Genomic DNA, 9575 nt, shown 5'->3' with positions numbered 1-9575 from the left:
AGGCTTAACAGACAATCAATTCTTCAATGTATAATTTCAGTTACATCACACTGTAAATTTTTGCTATAAATTCTGTGTTACGACCGAGCCCTCCACAATCACCTGATGAAGGAGCGTCGCTCCGAAAGCTAGTGTGCTTCCAATTAAACCTGTTGGACTATAACCTGGTGTTGTGTGATTTTTAACTTTGGAGGAAGGTGAAATTGTCACTCTGTTAGCACTATGTTTGCAGTGATAGCAGATACCACCCAGTAACTATAACTTTGATTATGGAGCTTAATTGACTGGTGTTGAAAATGGCTGACTCCAAACTAAAGATGTTTAGGATTTGGGTTGTAGAAATCTTTTTGTTCATGGCTGTTGATTACATAAGGATCACTGCTGCATCTTTCACTGACAAGCAGTCGGTGCCAATTTGCCAAGCACTGCATGTCTCCTGGATCAAATTGTTCAATGTCAGGTGTAGAAAGAAAACTTATTTTCCGTGAATGCACTTTAAACTGTGTGTTGAAGTTTTGAAGAAGTGATAATCTCAATATAAATTTCACTTCCTGCTAACCACTCCACCATTTCCTTTTTCCTTTCTACTTCTTGAAGGCATATCCTAGTTTAGATTGCACTATGAGGAATTGTCTGCTGGGCCATGGTATACCATGTGGAGAATACTGCACATTTTAGGACATGGCTATTAGTTTTGTGTTTTTCATGAATAACTGCATTACCAATCCAATTAGATAGACCATAGACCCTCGGAACATTAAGTAGGCAATTCATTGGGTCCATTCTGCAATTTAGTGAAATCATGGTGATCTGAAATCCCTCAACCTCACTTTCCTGCCTTTTCCCCATAACCTTTGATTCCCTTACTGGTTAAAAAAATCTGTTGAACTCTCCCTTGAATGTATTTCATAGCCCAGGTCGAACGACCCTTTGTGGTAAAGAGTTCAGCAGATTCACTGCCCTCTGAAGAAATTTTTCATCATCTTTGTCCTAACATTGAGATGATGCCCTCTGGTCTGAGACTCTCCCACAAAGGAAATAACCTCTTTGCATCTACCCTGCCAAATCTCCTTAAGAATCTTGTGTTTCAATAAGGTCATCTGTCGTTCTCCTAAACATAGTGGGTGGCACTGCTGCCTCACAGCACTGGGTTCAATTCCTGTCTCAGGCGACTGACTGTGTGGAGTTCTCCCCGTGTCGGCATGGGTTTCCTCCGGGTGGTCAGGTTTCCTCCCACAGTCCAAAGATGTGCAGGTCAGGTGAATTGGCCATGCTAAATTGCCCGTAGTGTTAGGTTAGGGGTATGGGTGGGTTGCGCTTCGGAGGGTCGGTGTGGACTTGTTGGGCCGAAGGGCCTGTTTCCACACTGTAAGTAATCTAATCTAAGAGTAAGCAGAAATCAATTAGTACGAACCCACCTGCTCAATCTGTTCTCATGAGAAATGCTTGCATACCAGAGATCACCTTAGTGAATCTTGCCTTTCTCTCCTTAGATAAGGGGACCAGGACTGTTCACGATTTGGAGATGCCGGTGTTGGACTGGGGTGTACAAAGTTAAAAATCACACAACACCAGGTTCTAGGCCAACAGGTTTAATTGGAAGCACACTAGCTTTCGGAGCGACGCTCCTTCATCAGGTAATTGTCACTTGATGAAGGAGCGTCGCTCCGAAAGCTAGTGTGCTTCCAATTAAACCTGTTGGACCATAACCTGGTGTTGAAGGACTGTTCACGTTATTCTAGCTATTGTCTGACCAGTGTCTTGTCTGGTTTTAGCAAGACTCCTGATCTTTAAAGACCAGCATTCCATTTACCTTTTCTATTTTCTGCTGAACTTGGATGCTAACCTGTTGTGATTCATGCATTAAGATTCCCAAATCTTTTGGTGCAGCTTTCTGATACATTTCTCTAAAATGTATTAAATGATGATGCTCTAATAAACATCTGCATGCACTAATGAAGAAACTGCTGTCAGGAGGCATGCTGCCATATTGATTTTTACTTGTACATTTCTCTTTTACATTATTTTGACTTTTTGCAACCTTGAAATTAGCTGTGGGTGAATGGGACAAGATGAATAGTTCAGTATTGAATATCTTTCAAAATAATTTCGGATATTTTAGCATCATGCCCAGAATTTGCCTCCGTCAGTCTCTGGATTTCAAAGAGATTGGAAAAATGCTTCGCAGGCAAGCACTGACAAGATCCCCAACCTGTTTCCAAGTCTGATGTCTTTAAGATTATGAAATGTTTTAGTTAGATGGATGCAAAGATGCTTCCACTCTGGACTGTAGCAATAGTCACTATTAAATTGAACAAGTAATTCCGGAGAAGGAACTAGATGAGAATGCAGGTCTGAAAATGGCAGGAAATAATTGAGGTAGGTAACATTGATGCATTTAAGTGGAAGATAGGTAAACACAGTGATGAAAGGAATAGAAAGAAAAAGTTATGGTAGAATGATGCAATTTGAGAGGGGGAAGCTGGCATCCAATGTAACTGTATTACAGTTGAATAAAGATAACTCCAGAGGCATGACAGAGGAGCTGGCTGGAATTGACAGAGGAGCCTAGCAGGAAAGACAGTGGAACAGCAATGGCAGGAGTTTGAGAGTAATTCAGGAGACGCAGTAGAGCTTCATCGCCAGGAAAAAGAAGCATACTAAAGGGAGGACGAGGCAATCATGGTTGACCAGGGAAGTCAGGGATTGCATAAAAGTAAAAGAGAAAACATATAACATGGCGAAGGGTAGTGGGAAGCTAGGCGATTGGGAAGCCTACAATGACCAACAAAGGGCAATGATAAAAGAAAGGAGGAAGAAGATGAAATGTGAGGAGAGCTAGCCAGTATTATAAAAGAAGATTGGAAGAGATTCTTTAGATATCTAAAGGGCAAAAGTGGACATTGTGCTGCTGAAAAATAAAGCTGGAGGAGAAGTAATGGGGAACAAAGAAATGGTGGAACAACTGAACAATACTTTGCACAGTCTTCACAGTGGAAGACGTGTAACATCCTAAAAATTCAGTAGAGTCGGAGGGAGAGCAGAGGTGAGTATGGTGACCATCACCAAGGGGAAGATGCTAGAAAAACTGAAAAGCCTGAAAGTAAATAAATTACCTGGATTTAATGGACTACACCCTAGAGTTTTGAAGAGATAGTGGAGAAGTTAATGATCTTTCACAAATCACTGGATTTAGGGAGGGTCCCAGAGGAGTGGAAAATCGGTAAGGTCTCCCACCCTTTAAGAAAGGAGTGAGACAAAAGCTGCAGAATTATAGGCCAATTTGCCTGATATTGTTAGTAAGATTTTGGAGTCCATTGTGAAGGATGAGATTTTTGAATACTTGGAAGTGCATGGTTTCATCAAGGGGCAGTCATGCCTGCCAAATCTGTTAGAATTCTTTGAGGAGGTAATGACCAGGTTAGACAAAGGAGAGCCGATGGATGTTATCAGCTTGGACTTCCAAAAGGCTTTTGACAAACTGTCGAGCAAGAGTCTGCTGAATAAGATAAGAGCCCATGGTGTTAGAAGCAAATTACTAGCATGAATAGAAGATTGGCTGGCTGCAAGACAGAAAGCAGAGGGTGGGGATAAAAGGGTCCTTTGCAGGATGGCAGCTGTAAACTAGTGGTGTTACACAAGTGTCCGTGTTGGGACCACAACTTTTCAAGTTATACACTAATGATCTAGTTAAAGGAGCCGAGGGCATTCTGACTAAGTTTGCAGGTGATGCAAATGTAGGTGGAGGGACAGGTAATATTGAGGAGGTGGGGATGCTGCAGAAGCATTTAGACAGGTTAGGAGAGTGGGCAAAGAAATATCAGATGAAATACAATGTGGGAAAGTGTATGGTAGTGCATTTTGGTAGGAAGATACAGGTGTAGACTATTTTCTAAATGGGTAGAAAATTCAGAAATCTGAAGACTTGGGAGTCCTAGTCCATGATTCTCTCGAAGTAAACTTGCAAGTTGTGAGTGGTTAGAAAGGCAAATGAATTGTTGGCATTTATTTTGATAGGACTTGAATATAAAAACAGAAATGTACTTCTGAGGCTTTATAAGGCTGTGGTCAGACTACATTTAAAATATTGTGAGCAATTTTGGGCCCTGTACTTCAGGATCTGTTCCAGAGGATGTTCACAAGAATGATTTCAGGAGTGAAAGGCTTAACATATGAGAAACGTTTGAGGACTCTGTCTTTGTTCTCGATGGAATTTAGGAGGATGCTGTGGATCTAATTAAAACTCAGAATACTGAAAGGCCTGGATTGACCGGACACTGGGAAGATGTTTCCATTTGCAGGAGCGACTAAGACCTGAGGGCACAGCCTTGGAGTAAAGGGAAAACCCTTTAGAACAAAGATGAGGAGAAACTTCTTCGGCCAGAGAGTGGTGAATCTTTTGGGATTCATCGCCCCAGAAGGCTGTGGAGTCCAGGTCATTTGAATATATTTAAGACCAAGATTGATAAGTTCTTGATTGTTAATGGGCCCAAAGTTTAGAGGGAGAATGAGGTTGAGAAGCTGATCAGCCATGGCTCAGCAGACTCGATGGGCCGAATTGCCTAATTTCTGTCCTTTGTCTTATGATCTTGGTAAGATTAGATGAACGAGGGTGGAACCAGGATTGCGTGAAGCAGATAGTGGCATGGAACTGTTGGTTCAAAATTCTTATTTTCATGTTGTAAAGTACCATGTAATGGCATGATTGAAGGTTATACATATTTACTTTAGTTAAAGTAATTAAATAAGTATTAAATATAAGTAAATATCTTGGTTTCATGGCAACATTCTCACCAAAAGGAAGGGGTTTGACCATTGATCTTTCACTTTAGGGTTTGTTGGATTTGTTGGATAATCAACGCTGAATTTGGTGTTCTAGGACACTGCATTGTCAGATGTATTTTCTTCAGAAGTCTCCTTCGCCCAATGAAATTCTTCTAGCTAACATTCACCTCCCAGCTAGCACCACCATGAACAAATTCACTAGTTATTTATCTTGGTGCCCCATTCCACCTTTGGGGTACAGAAGGAACTATAATGTTGGGATGTTCCAGTCCTTCAATCTTTCAATGAGGGTGAGGAGTCATAGTGAACTGAAAGCATTAACTCTGTTCTCTTTCCAAAGATGCTGTCAGAATTGGAGAGTTTTTCAGCATTTTTGTTTTTGTCCCATCCTTTCAGTCTCCTTGTAACTGTTATTATTCTCAGAAATATCATCTGCATTTTGGCTGAGGCCTTGACCGCTTTCCTGAAGTGAGAGAACTGGGCACACTGTCCCAGCTGGAATCACACCATTGATTTGTAAAGGTTTAGAATTCCTTTCTAAACTCAGTACCTCCTTTTATACTTGAGCCTTGTTTTAATGCCCTTTTTAACAGTGTTCTACACTTACCCTGTCACCTTCAAGGATTTATGTATACAGAGGAACTTCGATTATCCGAACGAGATGGGCAGGCAGTACTTCGTTTGGATTATTGATTATTCAGATAACTGATTCAATGTCTCTCCTCTGGGACTCAATTTTCTGAAGTTTCCTTTTTCTTCCCTCTGCTTGCTTTGCTCCCTCCCTCTCTCAGGGTTTGTTTCTGAGCAGAAACACACTTGTGTGTCAGGGGCCTGCAACATTGCTATAGCCTCTCCCCTTCACTGCTCCACTTCAATGGAATTGACAAAGTGAGCACCTGCTATGTCCACTCCCCGTTCAGGAGACTAGGCAGTAGCACACTGTGCAATGCCCTGCCCTGCCCCCGCGCCCCCCACGTGTCCCCATCCCTGTCCTGCTGCCAGAATGAAGACAGCAAGCCGGACTGGATACAATCAGCAAGACTACTGCTGCCTTTGGTGGAGAGAGTGTCACAAAATAGCACACTCGCATGCAGCCCCACACACACTTTTTTGACCATGTTGGAGAGATTATCTGGGGAAGGGAAGTTTAGGGTACACCCTGTCTTGACCTCTAGGGAAAATATGGGGGGTGAGAGAGAGAAGGGCAGGAGATAAGCCATTTGGAGATGATGCCTGGGTTCCCATTGATGTCCAGGACTGTTCTTTGGTAGCATTTTAGTAAGCTAAATTCACTTTTAATCACTTGTAAACGCAAGGTTTGATCAGTGTTGATAACATCTCTTTGATGTAGTGTTTCTATTGGGACCTTGAGATCATCTTCGGATAATCTGAAATTCGGATAATTGACATTCGGATAATCGAGGTTCCTCTGTATTTACCGCTTATCTCATCATGTGTGTCTACAAGTCAGGCATGTGATGGAATATTGTCCAATTTCCAGCAATATTCTAGAAGTTCAGCACTGTCCAGTACAAAGCAGTGTGCTTCATTGGCACCTCATTAAACATTCTTCAACATTCATTCCCTTTACCACCAGCAAGTAGTGGCAGTACTAAGCGTGTGGATGCATTAGGAATTTGAAGATTTCTGTAGGCTTACCAGTTTGGATGATTTGTTTCAAATTTGTTTTTGATAACTTTTTGAACATCTAAATATGTTTGGCAGTTTACATAAAAATTTTTTTGTTTACACTTGAAGCTTTATTTTCACCCATTGTGTGTTAATAGGTAAAATGGTTTCCGGAGAAGAGGATGGACTTGAAGATGATCCGGAGACCCGATCAGAGGTCAGCATTGCTACTTTTCCAGGTATGTATCGGCAGTGTGTTCAGACCTCATTTTGCCATGCCTGGCCGACCTGCCATTTCCTCTGCTGATGCTCATAGCTCTCTCCCAGTTTTCTACTTCATTGTGAAAATCTGACCAGGGCAAATAATACGTAAAGGTGATTTCCTTTTATTTTGCTCCAAAGGCAAATACAGGCCCTCTTCCTGAAAAACCACCTAGGAACTGTAAGCCTGGATTTTCCAATGGCCATTTATTACTCCAGTGTCGATGGGATTTGCACATAGGGACCTTGCAGAATCGCCATTGTAGCAGACTCCAAAGAAACTTCCCTGGAAGTTGAACATTCTGCTGGGCAATTAATTGACATCTGTAACCCACTGAAAGTCTTCACTTGCATCAGTGATTTTGAAAGGTGCTGATGAATTTAAGTGGGTAGTTACTTGGGAAAAGTTTGACTCTTAAATACATAGTCTAATTCCTGAGTAATTGTCTAACTGACCACATGCTTACCTCATTCTATCCAACAACGCACCTACCAGAACCAAACCCTGACCCAACAAGCCACAGGATCCAATCCCTCATTGCACAACCACTTCCCCACTGACCTCTCCCTTCACTACCCAGGATTTAAACCCTCCTCCCACCTTTGCAGAAACTGTTCTTAGTCTGCACCCGGCCCTGCTGCTCCCTGAGAGCATAGGAACCTTATCTGAGTCTGGATTGACTCCCCACAGGGATAGCAGATCTGCCTGACCAAAGTCTTAAACCCATGTGGCGCTGTTAGAAAAAGACTTTCATTAAACTTGCTTCCACCCCACAACTGGTCTTTAACGCTACATCAGTGCTTAACCTGACAGCTTCATGGCTGACAAATGCTCTTTCGTAATATGGCTGAAGATCCTGAATTTTCTCTTGGGTTTTGATCTCAACAGCTATGAGATTAGAGATCAGTGGAATTGCTGGAGTAACTGCAGTGGCAGTCATAGGATCCATTTTCCCCTGAAAATTACATCCTGAGATAGTACAATCCCATGGAAATTCAGGATCAGAGTTTGTTGTTCTGTGGGACAACTGCATGTATGTAGGCTCATAATGGCACTCCAAAGGCTTGAGCACAAGAACTAGTGTTCTCATCCTTTTATTGGATAATGTACCACATTTGTTCATTGCATTTGATAATTGAGTGAGAATGATCTCATTTGGTGATGTATTATGGTCAGGTATTTATTTTTTAAAAAGTATTCAATAGATATGTGAACTTGCTAATGTGTGTTTACTCTTTTTTAGGTTCAATGAACAGTGAAGGAGCTGTTGAGGTTCCATCGCCTTCAGGGGTTTCTAACCTGGAGTCAACAAGCCCAATTCCAGATACTGCTGGACATGATATCATTACTCAACAGCCTCGATCTCAGCATACATTGCAGACTGCTGAGTCTGTCGATCTCAATAGTTCAGCGACATCAGACTTGATAGGTCTCGCAGTTGAAGGGGAGGTTGACGAGGCACTGAGCCAAAGTTCCAGCCAGATCAGCACCATTCAGTCAGACACTAACGTAGACCAGAACGATAGGACCAATCAGGCCATATCTCCACTCAGTGAGAGCTCGCAGACCACCGAGGGCCCAGATTCAGCCGTGACCCCATCCGACAGTTCTGAGCTTGTAAGTGTGCAGCGGGCTGAGGGGGGCTCCCAGTCCTCCACTGAGGGTCCTGACATCTCTCACAGCTCCCCCATGGAGGGCTCAGACTTGGATACTACCACTTTCTCCACCAGTTCCTCAGCTAGTAGCAGTGACAAGGTCAGCAGCTTGTACCCATTGAAATACTTTTGTTTTAAAAAAAAACTCCTTTCCAAAGTTGCTGCTCTGACCCACCTATGGCTGTGAGGGCTTCTGGCTTCTGAACATCGTCTGATGCTGGTCGCAAGTTGCACATGTGGCCTAAAGTGATTCTTCCACTTTTTTTTTTCCTCTTACTATTATTTTTCATGTCACTTTCCCATTCAGTCTCTCACCTTCCACCTCTGATCTCAGTGTCTTCCCTCCCACCTCCCCTATCCTGTTCTCGTAACTCTTCCCCCCCCCCCCCCTCCTCACCACCTATTTCCTCTGTGGTGTCTTATTACCTCCGTTTCACTTCACAGTTTTGCTCTTTCCTATCCCTCCTCGCATCTGAGTGGTGACTCTCCTCCTGTGCTGACAGTCTCAATTTGTGCCCCCCTCCAGTCGACTTTCAGTGGTGACTTTTACCATTGTATTGCACTGCCAAGTCTCCTAACCTCCTTTCTCCTTGTGCCACTGACTTCCATCACTATGCCGTTATTTTTGCTGGACCCCTTGAATAAACGACTGGCCACAACGTGACCCTTCCATACAGCATCTTGATTGAATTCCGGAGCTTAGTGTGCATGGTTTGCTGGTGCTGGCCCACATCACCACTGCTGCATGCTGGCCTGAATGCTTTGAGAAGTTAAGTTGGATTTTCCTGGAAGTTGCAGTGACCGTCTTTGATTTTTTTTTTTATTGGGGGCTTTCAGGGTGCAAACGTTTTTCATTGTTGAGAAGGCATGCTAAGAAGATTTTTAATGGAGTCTGAAGTATGTGAAGTAAAAAGTTTCTTCTACATGAGACGACTTTGACCAAATCTTTCAGTCTGATGCTGTCTTGAGAATTGAATAGAATATATAGCTTCATGTTCACACATCTTGCCTTTGTCCAAGATTAGAGCTATTTCTATCTTCTTAAATGTGTCTGTTAATTGAAATATATGTTTACTAATGTTTTTGAGATATTGTGTCGTTATTGCTGTTTGCTTCTGTTGGTTTTTACCTTTTGTAATACCCACGTGCTGGTGCTGTTATCATGGATGTCTAAATTTTCATTGACAGCTGACAGTGATAGCAAAATTAATTCTGGTGCATCTTTTGTTTACACTTCTGAACCA

The 9575-nt window shown here is 42.5% G+C and overlaps 1 protein-coding gene across 8 annotated transcripts in view; it reads left to right on the top strand.

The window, feature by feature from the left end:
- htt (huntingtin) overlaps positions 1-9575 on the top strand; it is a 241245-nt gene that overhangs the window by 64878 nt on the left and 166792 nt on the right. For 6 of the 8 annotated variants that reach the window (XR_006313622.1, XM_043703713.1, XM_043703736.1 and 3 more), the window contains exons 11-12: positions 6573-6653; positions 7920-8431. Coding sequence is in view for 7 of the 8 variants with exons in the window: in XM_043703713.1 (XP_043559648.1) it covers positions 6573-6653; positions 7920-8431 (593 nt within the window). In the remaining variant the exon portion in view is untranslated. The remainder of the gene's footprint in view (positions 1-6572; positions 6654-7919; positions 8432-9575) is intronic. The other 2 variants (XM_043703763.1, XM_043703754.1) reach the window with 1 other exon arrangement.

The sequence above is a fragment of the Chiloscyllium plagiosum genome, chromosome 2 (genome assembly GCF_004010195.1).
Source record: "Chiloscyllium plagiosum isolate BGI_BamShark_2017 chromosome 2, ASM401019v2, whole genome shotgun sequence".
Lineage (NCBI taxonomy): Eukaryota > Metazoa > Chordata > Chondrichthyes > Orectolobiformes > Hemiscylliidae > Chiloscyllium > Chiloscyllium plagiosum.
The sequence above is the reverse complement of the archived record's forward strand: the minus strand, read 5'-3'. Positions and strand labels throughout refer to the sequence as shown.